Genomic DNA, 19,383 nt, shown 5'->3' on the forward strand with positions numbered 1-19,383 from the left:
GCTACCCCTTCTGCTGTAGTCCTCACAAACACAGATGGTTCTGCACTTTTCATATAGGTCCACATTTTATCAAATACTGCAATTTTAGATCTCTGTGGAGACAATATGAAGCCTAATTAACTAATCTTTCTGTAGATAGCAAAAGCACACCTGGGAAAATATGACTATGTTATTTTTAGGCAAATTTATTATCCAACTTTGAAAGATAGCAACACCTACATTCTCTTTTTCTATTAATATTATGCTGTCATTGTATTTTTTTTGTATTCGTTATATTGGTGTTAAAGATTTGAAGTGAACAGCAGTACTTCCACTTTATGAGGTGTGCCAAATTAAAAGGCTTATATTCAAACTTCAGCAAAATATTAATCAGAAATTCCCACTCAAACAAGATGATCTTTTTTTGCAGCTCTGCAGCTGTGCATTACGCAAACAAGATGTGAGCTGAAATGTGTCAGTGGCACTAGAAAACTTCAGATTGCTCCACAGAGGAAACTAACATTGCTGTGAAAGCCGAAGGGAACATTAATAGTGAGGCACCTGGTTCAAGGTTGTTCTTACTTCACATGCCTCTCCTATTCAACTCAGCAGGTCAGGGTTTTCCTTCAGAAAAGTTTTTACCTGAAGTACGTTTCTTTTGTTTTAACCAGTTGGTAGTTATAACTATAACTGGCAGTTTTAACTACCAACTGATTGTTATTTTTTAACCTGGAAAAAATAAAGGAAACCAGTTTGCCACCTAGATGTCACCAGAAAGGAAGCAGTGCTATCAAAGAAACAGCAGACACAACAGGACACGTGACAAGTCAGGGTCAGATATTACTATTATATGTGCTAGTATACCAAGTCTGTATAAAAGATAAAACTTATGATATAATGTGTTAGAGGCACTTCTCTAATAGAAACATCTTATAACATATACTTCAGAATTGCAATTCTGTTCCAGTATCTCTGACTGTACCATTTTAAAAATAATCAAATCAAGTATAAAAGCATTAGTAATGCCTTCACCGTCTCCGAAGTTTTCACTGTTCTTGTGGTATTGCATTAGCATTTTCCCAGACTTACCCTTATCTTCATGCCCAGAAATGTAGTCTAGGAAAATTCTGAGGCTCAGATTTCTCCATGGTCTCTGTACAGCTATTAGTATGAAAGGTTCTGGCAGTACCAAGAAAGATTTCTAACATCTAAATTTTCCAACCATTACCAGAATGTACATGCACATTGACAAAGTTGGCTTTTTGCAAGTTCCCTTGCAGACCAGTTGTTGCATATTCTGATCTACTGATCTATACATACTCAGTATACCCATAAATACCAAAAGACTTGGATATACTCAGCATAACCAGAATGACAGAAAAATAACTGTGTGCTAAAGGCACAGTGGGTTTCTCAGATTCTTGGAACATCTGCCATATAGCATACACACAGTTTCTGTTCCATCCAGAAGATCCTAAAACATATGATCCTAAAAATTAGGAGAATCCTAGAAAAATATATATCGCACCATCTTTGAAAAGGTAATTCAAGAAGCAAACTATCACTATGCAGCTGAACAGAAAAGGCACAAGGAGCAGTCTTCCCAAATGGTCAAGTGTTAAGAAGATACTTCCCACTAGATGGCTCACAGGGTCCTTGTTGTATGCATAAAGGTATGAATATCTGACCCAGCAATCATGAAAATAAAAATCTGTAAGTGTTCTGTAAGAACGCCACCAGAAAAATAACACTCAGAATGTGCCGTGACCACACAGTCCTCTGCAGCCATGAACACTGAAAAGCATCATGCTGGAATTCATACAGCTATGTTTTGATCCTTACTTAGTCCTTGACCTTGTCTAGTTCCCTAAAAAATAAGAGCAGTGAACCACTACCTACAGGTGACTTCTATGGGTTTTTTTATATTGCTACATAATATATGTTGTAATACATTTGGTTTTCAGAACTGTGCCTTTTTTTTTCCTTCATTATTTTCATAACTTTTTATTCAAAAGGTAGAGCTAAAGATGTGGAAAATGGCAGTTAAGAGACCATCAAGCATTCAGTGTGCACACACACACTCACTCACTTATAAAGCCCACTTTATTGGACTGCTAAAAAAAGCACACGCACATATCCTAATTCAAATGTATTGTAGAACAAACAACAACTAAAAGCACACTGCATTGTTATTTACATTTGGCCAGTGCTAGAGTTGACCATATTTTTTATACCTATGCTGTGCTTGTTTTGCCTGGGGTAGAGTTAGTTTTCTTCACAGTAGCTAGTATGGGGCCTTCATCTCCTTAAAGTGCATTTGGAAAAACATGTAGTCATTATCAACAGGGGACTAAACCACAAGGAAACAGAATCCTTGTGAATGTGGGATGCTCCGTGTGCAAGTTGGGCTTTCACAGCTCTTTCTTATATACTCTTTCTTTTAATGGCATCAAAACCCTGAAAGGACAGCAGTGCTCCATAAAAAACACCACAGCTTTTAATCATGCACCACAAATACAGAACCATTGTTGATTGCCATATTATTTGACTATAAGAAGGAAAGAATATGGAAATTATCTGCATTGCTCTTAATTACTGTACCTGATTGCTATTGCAAGGTGACACTCCAGTGTATATATGAAATGCTAAAAGCTAATTATAACTTTGGTATTACAATCAACACCAACATGACACTACAAGACTCTAATATTCACAATGAACACCTTTTATCATATTATTTAAGACTTACTATGATAATACAATGACATAAAAATACCCTAGGAACTGGGTAATACTAATAATAATAGTTATTGTTACATGTACACATTCCATTTTTATGTAAAATATTGCCTTCATTAATAAACTAATTAGAAAATTAATTTATGCAAAGTTTTATCAACTTAATTAGCTGTGTTTTGTGGGTCACCAGATAACTTTTTTTTTTGACTTTCAAAGACCTATTATTCTTCAAACTGGGGTGCTGTATTTAGTATGTCATTGACAGAAATAGCTTTTCAGACTACTAACATTCTACTAGATGATGATCTGGTACTGTGGGAGCAGATCCCTAATTCTCAAATACGATTTGTGAAACCACCTTGTTGACCTTCTGCACTGAACAAAAGTACAGGAACTGGTATTGTCACCAGTAGTTAAAAAAAAGTAACGACAAATAAAACTTGCCAATTTACACAGTAAATCAAATACTAATAGATCCAAAAAATGCAGAACAGAACTAGTTTTTTCAGTCTCTTTAATTAGCTAAAGATTAAAAGGACACAGTTAAAAAGATTTAAAGATTTAACGCACTTACCCTTGTTTATACTGGGTGAATATTTAAGGTGAATGAAAGTTCAACTAAGTTGAAGTTCTAAATTTTGTAATAATTTTATTGAGTAATGGTAAAAATTAGTTGCATCTTAATATGCAGATTTATAGCTTTTTAGTTTCCATTACTTCAGCTACCAAAAATATCTTTACTATATTTGGTCTAATTAATAAAAAATCTAGAACATTCTATTTCAGAACTAATTCCTCAAAAGTATACTTAAAATAACTTTTTCCAAAAACGCGCAAGACAATGATCTTATATATTCATCCTATTCTCCATGATTTAGAATTAAGTGATCCAGGTTTGTCTTACAAAGGCATCTTAAAGTTCCCAAACCATTTAACTGCCATTAAAATACCTCCTGAAATGACTCCTCCTCTGAGACTTACTAATCTCAACTTCCTTGGAATCGAAATTCCTCCCCATCATTCAGCATATCCATAAAATAAAAACAGACCATTCCAAAGTCATTGCTTTAAAAACTCAGATACATGTCACAAAAACTAATTTCTACAATTTTGAAGTGATGATCACAAGGAAAAGCCTGCTGTGCACTCCTAGAACTAACTTTACTGTAATAAACCTACCCATATAGGGATAATTGTACTACAGTCATGTTGTGGCATCTACTACTACAGCTTTGCAACATCACTGTAACACGAATGTAGATTTGTGAGCAGGATCTCGATTTGATCAGACGAAACCTGACAACATAAAGGAAACAGTATGTGGTATAATGCCAACTGAAAAAAACAGCAAACAGCAGCAAGTTTTCAAACCTCACAAGTGAGAAAAAGAACAGCAGAAAGGCACCTGCCATGTAGTGGGAAGAAATGCAGAGAACAAAGACAATCTACGCAAAGGACATAATCTAAATATATACTTTAGCCTTGTTTTTGATGAGATTAAAATAAAGAAAGACTGGAACACTTGATGCTGGAACATGTTGCCCAGAGAAGTTCTGGATGCCCCAGCCCTGGAGGTGTTCAAGTTCAGGTTGGATGAGGCTCTGAGTAACCTGGTCTAGTGAAAGGTGTCCCTGCCCATGGCAGGGGGTTTGGAACTAGATGATCTTTAAGGACCCTTGCAACTCAAATCATTCTATGATTTATGACTAAGTAATAGGAATGAGGGTACAGAAAAGGAAACGATCAAGCTGGATGAAAATGAAAAAAAAACTTATTGCACCCATACTAGGGGAGGGAGAATAAACTAAATTCCAAAACACAAGAACACTTTCTCAAGAAGTCACAAACCTGTAGAGAACTGCAGATGCTGTTTCTGGAACCTAGAACCATAAACTTACTGCCTGGACTGAGGAATGAAAAAGCATTCAAAGTAGATACTGCTCTTTTGGTATGAAGAACTGCATGGCATGCACAGCTTCTGATGACACTTTAAAGTGAAAACATTTCAAGACAGAAATGACTGGGATTAGTAGCAAAGGAAATTGGGATAGCAAAACACATCAAGCCAGATAATAGGATATTATTTATTTGTTATATATGAGAAGTGGGAAATTCTGATCACTAGACTGATAGAAAGGAAGTTAAACTTTCCAGTTCAAAAGCATGGTCCAGCAATTTGGGACCAGTAAGAAAATCAGCAATACAATTGAAGATCATCAGTTGATAAAAACAAAAGAAACACAGATCTGTCACTATGATCAAATAGGTTACCAGAAAACACTGTGACAGAATTGGGAGAAAGTTATATCCAGAAAAGACAGAGAAATATTAATGCCTTTGTACAAAGCAAACTGACATCTCAGATGGCATACAAAGTACACCTCTGCTCATTCAGGATTAATGCATCAGGAAAATAAGCACTGAGAAGAAAAAAATCCACATAATTATTAATGTACTGTAAAATTGAGGATAAACTAGTTATAAGTACATATAGGCTGGAAAAATAAAAGAATGTTCCTAACCATAACAAGTGAGGTATTATGGAATTATGTGCTCCCAGGAGTAGTGCAAAAAGAACTTATTTATACATAGAGTGTGGCAATTTATACAAAAGATTACCCAACACTGGAGAATCTTCAAACTATAGTGCTGCAAATTCATTTTTGTCCATCACAAAATTACCTTCTACACAGCATACTTTATTTAGAACATCTAAGAAAGCCTGATGAAAACTTGAAAGAAACGATCAGGAATATAATGTGTTTTTTATTGGCACAATTTTCCCCCAAAAACAAGAATATAAAATTCTATTAAAAAGGAATACGTTTAATTTTTAATAAGTATTATGCAAATACTAACTTGGGTGATATTTGTAACAAGATTTCTGAAGTCCCATAGAGTTTTGGTCACTAGGCTTACTGACATTAGAATTTTGGGTAATGTGGAAGCAGAAAAAAAACAAACCCTGAAAAATAACAAAAAGATACTTTGAAGAAAAAAGGAAATATTGAATACCGAATTATTTTAAAATAACTTTCAGAATGGCTTAAATCAATTCTTTTGTGTGTTGTCAAGATGCAAGGACCTCAAAAAACAAAACACAAGCGAAAATTCTTCACTTGAACCCTCTATATTACAGAAAAGTGTATCTTCAGTAATATGCTACTGGATGCAAAGGGCAGTCTTTGCACTAACTCAGATCTGACTCTTCTCATTATTTCAGCTATGTACCTTTTTCTCCTGTCAAACTAAAGAGTCAAACCCGCACTCTCCAATCACATCTGCTTCACAGATTCATGAAATGCCAATCCTACACCCCCTGCCTCCTAAGGTGCCAAGCAGAGTCTGTGGTAAATTTTACAGAAGATGTTATAACTGAGCCTTTCGTCTCTTTCACCTCTCAGAGGCTTCTGTTGAGCAAGTCAAAATTTAACTCTGGAAACATATGTCCTATAATTCTGCTACATCTCAAACTTCAAAAACTGAGAGTGAGGTATGATTCATAGTTTTTTATCTCAATTTAATTTAAAAAATAAATCAGTGTTTCTTCTCCCTAGTTTTAAAGATTTGTTGTGGCATATTTTTTTAAAAATTTCAAAATCTCAATGAGCATGAAGACAGATCCAGGTTCATAGACTGATGTATATGCTTTCTCTCTTTTTCCATAACCTTTTGTAATGTAATTGCTAACTTAAATACTTTTACAAGTTAAAAAATATTTCAAAATACTCATAAAACTAGAGGCACTGGGCTGTGTTTAAGACTCCTAGAAAAGACACTACTATTTTCCTTCAGGTCAAATTTTCTTTGCCTCCCAAGAGATAACACTTTTGCAGCAGAAATTACTCAAGGAGTCTTGTCAGCTCTTCTTATGTTTATTGCTGGTTTTCCACTGAGAGGATTTCTTTACAAGACCAAGGATTATCATCCTTCCAGCATGTTTCCAATGCCCAACTTTTCATTCTGCAACTCTTGTCTCTTAAGAAAGAATAAGCAACTCTTGCATAGTCTCCTCAGTGGAACATAAAGGATACTACCTTGTTATGGAGCAGTTCTACTTGGTTTTATTTTGGCAGAGGATCTATTTTTAAAGGCCACCAAAACAGCTAGAACAAAGCAGATTGGTCTGTTCATGTCACACTTGGTTCAAGAATAGGTAAATATGAAGAGGTTTTAAATAAAAACTAATGCAGAGAGAAAGTAAATTAGTCTAATTATTGCTGTGCACATTGTTTTTTGGTTTTTTTGAGATGCCTTATTACCTTACACACAGGACTAGTTACAATTTATCTTCTATGGGAAAAAAGGTAGCAAGATTGATGCCATTTGTCTATCTGATTTGTACATACCTTTAATGAACAGAGCTAGGCATACAACAAAAATATGATTTAATTGTAAAAATAATTAACTTTTGTTCTGGTTGTATCATTTTGATAGTAATTTTCAATATGCCTTCAAGAAGGTGGAATGCATGGAAACCTTCCAGTGAATGCTTGCATACTTACTTTGATTCTTCCCGTGTCATAGCCCTTGAAAATACGTGAGGCAACTTCAGGAGTTAACACATGTAGGTAATGCTTTAAAATTAACTTCTGCAGTGGCAGGTGAACAGTAGACTGCCTTCTTGGGTGGCTTTTTTCCCCACTTCAAAGTTAACTGTGTATCAACTGCATTTACCACAGTCACTGAGAAATCACTGAAGGTAAAAATAGTGCGTGAGCGTGGAGAGTGTCACTAGTACGTACCGGAGAGATGGAATTGCACTGTCCCACAATTTACCACTCCATCAAGTAGTGTGTGTGACCTGACACTCAGAGAGAGGAGGCACCTACACAAGGTCAACTGAAACAACTCCTGGCTCTTCCAAGCTGTGCTTGCAGACTTATCCACATTCTCATGACTACGATCCACTACTGATTTGAGAAAAATGACGCACTTTGGGAAAACCATGGTCATCCATAATTTCTTTGATCTTCTGCCCATAACCCAAGAGAAAATGCAACAGCAATGCAACATATATTTTTGTCTGGGCTTTCAGTTGCACTAAGAACTCTACAAGCACTATCTCTAAAGCAGAGACACTAGCAAATATTAGTAGTGGTAAATAACTCAGTGTAACAGAACTCTTTAGATTTGGATTGTACTTGCAGTTTCTGCTAGTACCAACTTTGAAATCTCCTGAGGAAAACTACTCCACATATTGGTATTTACAGAGACCTGATAGATCTGCCATTAAAGAAAACAATTCTGTATCTATAGATTTATATTTATAAAATTATCTATAACATTATTATTAACAACTAATAGTATCCTGCTGATATTTACTACTCAGCAATGCTGTGTTACTACATTTCAATTTTTTTTTCTCTTTTAAAATACTCTTAAATCCATTAGTTCTGCACTGACATTTCCTACATAGGATGTACCAAGCTTCTGCTTCTCATCTTAAAGCAGCACTAGAAACACCAGAGTACAATGCCTTTTCATCCCTTTTTCTCAGTTATGCTTCTTGATGCAGTGCCAACTGATGCTGTGCTCACTGTTGGCAAGAATAGCTCCTACTGGTCCATACTACCTTTAAAGCTAGGGAGTTCATACCTAAATTAGGCTAAAGAGCAAAGACAATACATCTTTTGTCATGAATGCCAAGGATGTTATCTCCAAGTCACATGATATCAACTAGCTTGTATGCCTACTGTCTGTAGGATGTGTGGTGAGCAGTCATAGAAGCTGGACAAAGACTTGAACCCACCTCTTTCACTTAACATTGCATACATATATATCAAGCTATTTGGGACAGGATTTTTCAGCTGACTTTCACCATCTAGCTTATTGCTGAGAATTCCTTTTTGAAAAATACTGTGAAACATTTCTTTTTCAATTGTGTAAAGTATTATCAGAAAACATCTTTTAATAGCAAAGAAAATTCAGTTTACTGTTCTCATCCCCAGTACACAGCTATCCTTAATTTTATGCTGTTCCAGCATATGCTCTACTAGTGAAGATTCAGTATACGTTCCATCAAAAGAAGACAGACTTGCAAATAATGCTACTTCTTGAACTGAAAACAGACTAACTGAAACCCCCCAAATGTTTAATTCCTGACAGTGACAGAGCAAAAGCCAGCCCATTTTAGCATGCTGCTAGAAAAATACTCAAGTTGTTTCCAGCTGTTCAAAGAATTTGAGTCCTAATTTCAAGTCATATAAAAATCACACATCTACTTCAATCCAGTCAGAACACAGATATACTCCGGGTGAAATTTTAGTCTCAGTGCTAGAGATTCCTTTCACATTATCTGCAGTAGAAAGATTATCATTCTTGAAACTTGAGTTTCAGGCCTCCTAAAAAGAATTCTGACAGTTGTTATTTCCTGAAAAATAACTGGGCAAGTTTAAGTGATTTTTAGAAATAGCAGATAGAGCCATCAGGCTAAGAAGTTGTACTGCACATAGTGCAACAACTTTTTTGTGATAGAAATTGCTGAGAAGAAATTTCCATACATCATTAGAGCCTTGTTTGTGCAGAGCCAAAATATGAAGAATATGCCCTCTCAAAGCCTCCACCTAATTTTTACAAAAATAAGTTCTTAATGTTCGAGTAATCACCAGGAACATTAGTTGTGTAAAAGTGGAAATATGTATATATATGCTAGGAGCAAAACTACATACTAAAGCATGCACATACAAACATTTTTTGCTTTAAAAAGAAAAGCTTAAAAACCTCTAAAGAGAAACTATTCAGAAGAAGTGACCTACTTTGAATTCACATTCAATCCCCAATAGAGCCATGATCTAAAAGGTTTATGTTCGCAAAACCAGAAACAAGTCTATATGCTTCTAAATGCTTCTAAACACTCTTAGCACAAATCTGATATCATTTTTACTACCTTACACACCTGATGTTAGTTTTGGTTTAGCTAATAGGAATGCAATCAGCAGCACGTATTATTACTGAACCTATCATCAGAATCAGAAAATAATGCTTTTCTACAGTTGAGACAAGTATGTATGAGACCAGTTAAGTATGCATTACAGAATCCAGTGAAAACCAAAATCTAGTAGTTACTGCTCTAATGATACAGTATATAAAAAAAACATTTGTGAGAACCTGTTTCATTTAATTTTCATGTCAGCCTATGTTTGAAATGTAAATGAATTATTTATAACTATTTTAAAATAGATTTTGTTTAAACCTAGCATCCTGCACTAAAAAACCATGAAAACACAAGTTATTTTTCTATTTTGGCATGCCAGATGTACTTCCATTGCACAGAGAGAGACACATAGGGCACACATACAAGGTAAAGCTGTTATGTTTTTTTTCTCAGCAGCCTTAGTCTCTCACTCATTTGCTGGATGGATTTCACCCTGCTAGCTGGTGTCTCAAGGGCCGTCTGAGAGACTCACACATTGGAAGTTTCATGTATTTTTAAAACTGCAATACACAGAGGTAGAAGGTGAGGACTGACAGCCTTCCAAGGCATTGCTGTAATGCAAATACAAATAAGAACTGTTTTTGAAAGTAGGCATGTATTTACTACAGCAGCCAGCAGGATTATATTCCATTCCCCCTCTGCAAGCTTGAAAAATCATGTGGAATACTTATTAAAACATGAATGTGCATCTTCCCATGTTCGTGTTCACTGTGTGAGTACCTAAAATATAGCAGAGCTATTAAACAGATGAATGACATCAACTCCCTTCTTCAAACATACCTTGTTTTTCACTTTATAGTGGAATGTTTTTTTAGGTAATTTTGCTTTGCATATTTAAATCAAGACCCTTATATTTGTATATAGATAATAAAATGTAACAATAATGAATAAACAAAAACACCTAGACTTGTGAGTTGAGCTGTGCATATCACATTTTCATATCAATCTTTTAATAAAGCCTAGGGAAAACACTTTCACACAAGCAAAGACCTATTTAAAACAATCTAAAAAAAAATCTAAAAAGTAGAAATTCTTACCCTAAAGAACTCTTTAGTGGAGCCAGAATCTAATGTCCCATAAGCAATTTCTGTTTGCTTGGAAAGATCCTCTGCACTTTCAATGGGAGACACCATCCTCTCAACCGTCAGGAAGGCAGCTAAGTTAGCCGTGTAGGATGAGATTATGATGAGGGTAAAGAACCACCACACACCTCCAACAATGCGCCCCGACAGGGATCTAATAACAAGTATGAAATGGATTTGTAAAGTGAAATGAAAGTCCTAAAAAGGAACACGTTTTACAGTTTTACACAAATGACGCATTATACTATAGGGAAGCATTTCAGGCTATCTCACAGTGCAGCTCTGCATAGTCATTAGACAGGAAATCAAGGCATTCTCCACTATATCTCCTGGACTTTGCCGAAATCAGGACTCCAGAGTTTACATCTGGGAGAACTTAGTGATCCAGTTCTTCAAAGTTTTCATCACTCTTGAAGGAAACTGCTCCCACTGCAATGTGCTATATTTAACCTATAAGCTTATTGTCCCCTCTGAAGTGATTTTGTGTGACATAATGATGAGGATCAAACAAAACCAGTGAAAGAGTGCTTTCAGAAAAATCAGTATGCACTTTAAAATCAAGTGCCTTTAGCCTGATTATTTTCCTAAGACATTCAGACACAGACTGATTTCTGTTGTGGACAATCTGTACAATAGCATTATTTGTAATAAAAGCTGGCCCAGGAAATATCTATAGCCTAAAAAGTGCACACAGCTTTTGAAAGATACAAGCATTTAACAAATGGAGGACTGGACATGAAACAATCAGTGATAATACAGGAAAATGGTGAAGAAAGTATATTTTTAAAAATAATAATAATCTGATGTTTATAACTGCAGCAGGTGGGCTCTTATGGATCTGTGTTTTGCATCTCCTGCTCAAGAAGAAAGAAGAAAAGAGAACTCAAGAAAACATACAGAACAGCATAAAGTACACAACACAATAATTTCCAATACTAGAAAAATATTGATACTGCATTATTGTCAAACTTGACCTTTTTTTAAACAACCCTTTAAACTTTGAAATTAATTGCTACTTTGTTTCTAAACAAGACATTATAGGAAATAGTACATAATCTTTGGAGATGTGCTTAATTATTTGGCAGTAATGTGCATGTAGTTGAAAGTCTAGTACTAAGGAGTTGCAGGAACTTAGGTACGTCTTGATGCAACTCCTCTATCTATTAAGTAAACAAATTAGAAATCACTCACCCAGCCTACTGTACTATAAATGAGACTACAAACTAATTCTGACAGAATATATAGATAGATATAACTACATATATATACATTTAAACATGATAGTTATGTAAAGCAGATTTATTAAACTGGGAACAAAAATAAATAGAATCAATTCCAGACAAATTATTTCTACTGCTATTGTATAAAATGTCTGTGGTAATTCTGACACTAAAAGATTTACTCCATGTCCCAACAGACTCACTAATTCACTCTACTAAATGAAAATCAAGTCATATAAGGTACAGAATGTGTTATTCAAAGGACCATAAAAAAAATTATTTCAAGGTCCTTCTAAATCGAGACATATTCTGCAAACTACTCTTTCTGTCACCTTTAAAAAAATACTACATTTTGACAGGGAGGTAATTTCAGTATAAAATAATTCTACAAGTAAAATATTGAGTTATATGATATACTGAATATATTGTATTACATATTTGTAATACAATATGTCCATGTGTATTTAATAACCACCAACTTTATGGCACTTTATATTATATTATATTGATGACACCCTCTGTAATTGACAATAATCTTCAGAAGCTCATGATCTGTGAGCAAAGTTGCAACCTACTTTGTGAAAAAAGAATAAGCTCAATACCAACCCAGACATTATGCTTCCATATGACATTTTAAAAGTAAAAATATTTGGGGTGTCATTTGTATTCAAAATTTCCCCAGACGGTCTGTCCCAGTTAAATAGATAATTTCCTTTTGTATGTACATTTCAAAAAGTTTCTAAAGATTGATATTTATATGCTAGAATGAACCCACACTTTAGAAGCACCTAATTTACCAGACTTTTAAGTACTGGTAAATTAACAACTTCTGTGCACAATTACATAAATTTTTGCACCACATTTTATACTTAAAAAGGTATTATCTGGCAGAACTGAGAGCACATTCACATCTCAAAAAAAGACGAGGAAAACTTTGCCATAAGTTATCGTTATCATTATCATGTATTATTCTACTCATTGTTTCTGTGCTACCCATGAGGAAACATGGGGACTGCTACTAATGACTTTTTCCAGATGGTCTAGTCTTACTCACTAACACTGTCTGTTTCAGTCAGGCAGCCCTAGTTACCTGTCTACTCTAAAATTCTTACAGTGGTTGTCATTTTTATTAGAGAAATGATAACAGTAGTGCCAAATTTAACTTCACAAAGGTATTTTGCTGATGCCTGAAGGTACTCCTTTTCATATTTACAATGATTCATCTGCAGAGAGTTGAAATCCTATAGTGATAGTTTTGGTGCGTAACCTGAAGTAACAAGTGGTTTTGGCCCTTTTTTACTTTTAGAATAAACAGATGATATACAAACTAATCACTGTCCTCAAAATTTTGCTTGCAATGAGATAAAGCACTGTTAGTTTCACTGAAACTAAATCTTGAATATGCAAAATTATTTGAGTTTCCTGCATTTTTTATTATTATCATTATTTTTCTATTACCTTTCAAAAGCTATCAAACTGCAAAACAACTACTGTGCTTTCATAGCCAGTAAAATAATAATAATAATAATAATAATGAAAATCATTATACTTCTATAACCTTCCAATAAAGCTTTCAATAAAAATAATTTTGTAGCTTAAAGGGGCCTTTGCAGACAACTAAACCTGTGAAGCATGTAATGGATACAAAAACACCACAGGGCTGAAATTAACACAACTTCTCATGACCTGCAAAAACTTGCTCTCTTCACTGTCTTTTTTCTTGTATACCATTCTTACCATGTTATATGCCAAATCCATTGTATCTTTCATCATAGAGCCTGGCATCTCCCACTGTGATATGGCAGCCTTTACACAGAATTGCTTAAGTTCTCACACAATAAATGCTCTGCTATTTCTGCAGTAGAAAAACTTGAAAACCTGCTGTTGCCTTTTTGGATGCATTACATATATAAGAAATGCTTCCTTTTTTGCGATTTGTTTTGCACACCAACCATTAGACTTACTAGAAATTGACCTGTTCCCTCTCTTAACTCTAGGACATTTACAAGAAAGTTAAACTGCTTAGTATAACTAGACAAATCTTCTGATTTGACTTCCTTAAACCCTCCAGTTGCCCTATTTCATTTGTTACTATAGTTCCTTCAAGCAGCAAGTAGTTATTTACCTACCTACTTACCACTTTGCTGAATCAGGGCTAGAACCACTTGTGCACAAGCAAAATAGAATATTTAATGAACTGCAAAGGAATTAACTTAAGTGCTTTACAGTTGTCCCTAATAAAGAAGGTGAAAATCCATTAGGAATTAAGCTCTTATAAACTGGACCTTCAGATTCATTTTAGCAATTTCCTTTGTGACTCTTCTAAAACTAGGCCATGGAAAAACAGCAGTCTTTTGCAACTATTCACATGAAATTAGAACCATCACGTGACTTCTATTTCAGTTCAAGGCTCTCCTGGGGAATAACAGTGGGTTAATAACCGTGTTATGCTATGCAGTGAGTTTTAGAGGGAAAGTGCTGCCTGTGTAGTTTGCAACTAGTGTTACCCCTTTTTCCCATTACAGTTGTTGTGAACCATATGCACTGTCAACTGTAAAATGGGAATATGCAGCAAAAACACGGTACCCCTCCAAGAAGGCATGAAATGATGTGAACCTTATGCATTTTACAGTCTCGGCATGGTGTATATAACTTCACTTGGTAAATGTATGATCGGCATTAAGACAATATCGATCAAATACATCATGAACCTGCTTTTGTTTCAAAGACTTCAATGATTTTAAGGAGGGAAAAAACACAGCAACTAATTCCTCTCCAAGAGTGAAAATATATGCACCACGAACCTCCTCTGGCTGAGACGGCTGAGACCAAAAATGCACAAAGTTGAAATGAGTGAGTAACCAACCTTGGCGAAATATCGCATCCTTGCTGCATAAAGGCACCCAGGGAAAACCAGAGACTATTAAATATCCCAAATTCATTAGTTGATTCATTAGTTTGCGTTTCTCTTCCATCTTCAAATTCCTCAGTGTGCCACTCGTATGGGCTAAATCTGCTGACCAGGAATAAAACTACACTGACCCCAATATAGGCAAAAACAATGCACATCCAAATTTCATATGCTAATGGATCAAGAAATGAAAACACTCCTGGCTTGGACTTCTGAGGCTTCTTGATCATTATTGATATCCCCAGGCTCATAAAGGGCTTTGAGAAGTCAATCACCTCTTCTCTCACCAATGTTATAGTTAATGGAGCAATTGCAATATCGGCTTTCTGTAAAGGAAGAAAAAAAGGAAATAATAGCTAACGTAATGCAAAGAATGGTTTCGTTTCTGTTGCATTTCACAAATGGAAAATAGGACAGCAGAGACTCCAGCAACATTTGTTTCACCGAGAACATCCTATGGAGAATTTCAGAAGCTTTTAGTTGAACTTGTACAAAATACATATAATGATAGTATTGGCATATTCCAAGCTTTTGTTTTCACATATGCCCTTTTAGAAGTATATGATATTTAAACATATAGCAAAGTACTTTGCTTTTCACCTGGTTAGAAGGATGAAATATGCAATCACTTCATTTGCATTTAAAATGTAATTCCACGTTTTACTTTCAGAATTTTTCATGCCATTACAAATTGCTAATTCTCTATCAAATGAATTAGATAATTTTCCTATACTCTACAGAGAAAACAAAACCAAATCCCACCCCTTCCATCAGTCATCTTTAATGGCTTTATTATAGAAGATTTTCTTACCCCATAAACAAGTTCTCCAACCATCCCATTCCAGATTTTCGTGTCTGCATCCCTTGCCCCATACTTGCCATCCCCAACAATTGTGAGTTTATATTTGAATCCACAGTGTTTAGCAATTTCTGTTGCTAAATCCACACAGTAGCCCTCATATCGATCGTTTCCTTCAAGCATTTCATGATTTTTCTTCATCATGACATATGGGGACTCCTGCACAGAAAGAACTTGCCTTAGCTACTTGGTAGAGAGAGATGCATCAGTTGTACACTTCTTAGATTAATATGCTCCCTTTTATATGTGAAAAAAGAGAGAAGGCACCATCTGAATCATTCATGCTATGTATATGTTAGTTGTTAATTATTAATGTGACACGTCTTTAACACATTTAAAAGCTGCATTCTCCACAGTCATACACAAATAACAATACTTACAGGCATAGTGATTCCCAGAAGTATGTTAATAATGACCATGAATGTTAACAGGAGTCATGCATTCAGAGAAGAAAGAGTAAATTCCAAAATCAGTTTCTTTCTCTCATAAAGTTTGGATGGAAGAAGGCAAAGGTATTTAGTTGCTTTTGTTGTTGTCTTAATAGAAGAAAATTATTTTCTATTTCACAACCACATCTCTCCCTGGGAAAATACTTCAGGCTCTCCAGGCTATATTTTTATTGAAGTACTTCACAAGCAATAGGTAATATATCTATAACTATGCACTAAAGTTCTATCATCAGCAAAATTGGTGATGAGTCATAAGTCATATTAATGTATCTCCTCTTTGCTCAGCTGCTACAGAACTATTCTTGCATCCAGAGAAACTCCTATGCTAACCTCTAACTTGTCCAAACTGATAAACATACTGTGTAACTTACAGAAAAATGCTGCTCTATGACAATACATAATTTAATTTTCTAAACAGCCAGAATACAACTTTTAACATTTTATTTTACACTTTACCCATCTATAGCATCTACAATCATAAAGCATATGAACCAGTCTCTTTGCTGTTTATCAAAATCTATTCTCTAAAATTAACACTACGGTTCTGCCTCTCAGAAAGTTCCTCTCCTTTGAAAGCAGATATATAATTTCCATTTTCAGGTTTAAAAATCTTAACTTTCTAGGACTTACAACCAATGACTGTTTGTCTTCTACAGATCAAAACCGCATACTGAATCACATACATTTCCTTAATTTCCAGATTTTATTATGTATCACAATGAGTAACAATTCACAACTTCAAATAATAAAAAGACAATATATTTAAACTAACATAATAATGAGAAACAAATCATTGTAGGACAGACTGTCTTCTGACAAAATATGAAGTTAATTACCAAAATAGTGGTGACAATAATAGTCTTATTCTCTAGTCCCGAAGATTCATTTCCAAGAGGGCCGTCAAGAGGATTCACAACCATTTTGTCCACTTCACTCCAGTATCCAATCTAAAGAGAGTTTATAGGATGCACAGACACCAGTGAATATGAACTTTTATAGAAAAGGTAAAGCATGTTATTACTATGCCTTCAATTTGTACTTACAGAGAACTATTTCAGCTATGGATTTACCAGTGTAAGTATTTCTATTTATATAGTGAAAGACTACAACAAAGAGTAAAAAGATTCAAGTAATGACATTTGTTCATACTACTTTGTATGTAAAATAGGTTTACCATTTTTTATTCACATATTACAGGTTTTAATATCAACATCACATACTGCAGAATTGAAAGGGTTATGAAATACTCCAGATTAGGAGGACACAAGAAACTGGCTTTTCCTGAAAGATTTGAAATTAGAGCAGAAAGATAAACACATTTATAAAAATATCACTGGAAAGCTTTATCTGGCTTTTGTCATTCAGAAGCATATTTCCCCAAATGCTGGTTCTAATTTAGCAATTCAAATCAGAAAACAAAAACTTTAATCCACAAAACTGAAAGCAAAATATTCTTATGTAGTACTTACCAGAAATAATAACTCATACTTGTTAGAAAGAAATAATACAGATTTTTACTTCATTCTGCAAAACCATTGTAGAACACACCTATGAACAAATATTATCATAACTTATGTTTTAATTAATCTAATGTTTCATTACCTACCTTAACCCACTGCTTAGCTAGGTAAAACCTTTTCAAACCCTGTAAGACAATTGAAATTACCTTCCGAGGACCAGTACTTTTGAGTTCCATGACGTTAATTGTAAAATTGATTCTCTTTCCATTCTGATCAAACTTTATATTCCCTGTTAGACCTTCCACCTGAACCTATAATAGACGAAGATGAAAGTGGTAGAAGAATTAAGTTTTTTTCTTTTTAGAAAATGCATTTTGTATTTCCACAAATGATTATTGATATTTCAAAAACATTCAGTTTAGACTCTTTTTTGTATGCAATATATTTTCTTAGACAAGTTCACAAGGACTTCACTTCCACATTATTCTCAGCAAGATCCAGGCAGATTAGGAGACTAGAGGATTCTTTTCAAGCATCTATAGGAAATTTCACACATGCACTCATCCCAGCATTCACTCCAGGGAAGCTACCTGTTTCAACGCCCTTTCTATTTCTACACCATGACCCCAGGGTACAGCTGGATTTGCAAGACAATCTCCAGCATTTCCTCTTCTGGAGATCTCAATCCTCTGTTTACGCAAATTACGGAAAGCTTCTGTCATCACTTGAACAGCATCATAGGTCAGAGCAGAGGTATACTGAAAAGAAGTGAAAATATTTAATTAAAAAACAGACTCAGTTTCACTACACCTTTCAATCCCCTTGGTAACCCACTGAACACAGAAACACATTAAAAATAGAAAGGATAGTAAGATATACCTGAAATCAGTTTTTCTTTTGTTACCCTCTGAGGGGCATCTATGAAAATTAATGAAGTGTTCTCCATTCAGAATGGTTAGGGGCAGTGCCAATAAATCTAAACTAAAGATTTACAGCTGTTTTCAGTCTGAATTAAATTTCTTTCTCACTATGTAGCAGATATGGCTGGAAGTCCATGGAGGTGAAAGGGGAAAAAAGAAATTACTTCCACTATTTAACTTGAGCTAGCCGCTAAAAATAAGAAATTGTTCCTCTGGTTACACTCTTCATGGAGATGCATTTATTAACAGATTTCTAGACTTCATCTCCTCCCACATATATACACATAAAACCCAACAGCATATATTTGTATATACATATGCTCAAATTTTTTCCCTTAAATATAAAAACCCAGGGGGACCTATTTTCAAGTATGCAATACCTTGTCAACACCATGCAAAAATAGTTTTTGGGCTGAGATGCCTGGAAGAACTCATGCCCCTCAAAGAGCAATACAGGCAAGGAAGAGCCCCACGTTCCTAATCTGACATAATCTAAGGAGCTTTACAACTTCAGAGACATCAGAGAAGAATCCTGTGATCACACGCATCAGAAACTGGGGCTAAACAGTCATAAGAAGTTGTCATCAGTGAGTGGAAAATTTTACATCTCAACTAACTAACTGAACTTAAACCACATGTGCACATACACTGAGGATTTTGTTGGATGGGCTTTATGAGCCAAGAACATTGCAATTATGCCAAATATAAGGGCCATTTTTGGAAATACGGGCCAGAATGTAACTACTTACAGGCTTATGAATGAATGGAATGATCCCTGTGAAGGCTATTAGATGCTGAAAATATATAAACTGTAAAGCAGAGAGAAA

The 19,383-nt window shown here is 34.9% G+C and overlaps 1 protein-coding gene across 5 annotated transcripts in view; it reads right to left on the reverse strand.

The window, feature by feature from the left end:
- Nucleotides 1-19,383, reverse strand: part of GRIA2 (glutamate ionotropic receptor AMPA type subunit 2) — a 95,521-nt gene that overhangs the window by 6,213 nt on the left and 69,925 nt on the right. For all 5 annotated transcript variants that reach the window (XR_001920498.2, XR_001920500.2, XM_018071323.2 and 2 more), the window contains exons 7-13: nt 18,227-18,394; nt 17,843-17,947; nt 17,013-17,123; nt 15,680-15,886; nt 14,824-15,194; nt 10,693-10,891; nt 1-92 (exon numbers count right to left, since the gene is read on the reverse strand). The exon at nt 1-92 is cut by the window's left edge. Coding sequence is in view for 3 of the 5 variants with exons in the window: in XM_018071323.2 (XP_017926812.1) it covers nt 1-92; nt 10,693-10,891; nt 14,824-15,194; nt 15,680-15,886; nt 17,013-17,123; nt 17,843-17,947; nt 18,227-18,394 (1,253 nt within the window). In the remaining 2 variants the exon portion in view is untranslated. The remainder of the gene's footprint in view (nt 93-10,692; nt 10,892-14,823; nt 15,195-15,679; nt 15,887-17,012; nt 17,124-17,842; nt 17,948-18,226; nt 18,395-19,383) is intronic.

Source organism: Manacus vitellinus, unplaced genomic scaffold (assembly GCF_001715985.3).
Source record: "Manacus vitellinus isolate BGI_N305 unplaced genomic scaffold, ASM171598v3 scaffold_0_pilon, whole genome shotgun sequence".
In the NCBI taxonomy this organism is placed as follows: Eukaryota; Metazoa; Chordata; class Aves; order Passeriformes; family Pipridae; genus Manacus; species Manacus vitellinus.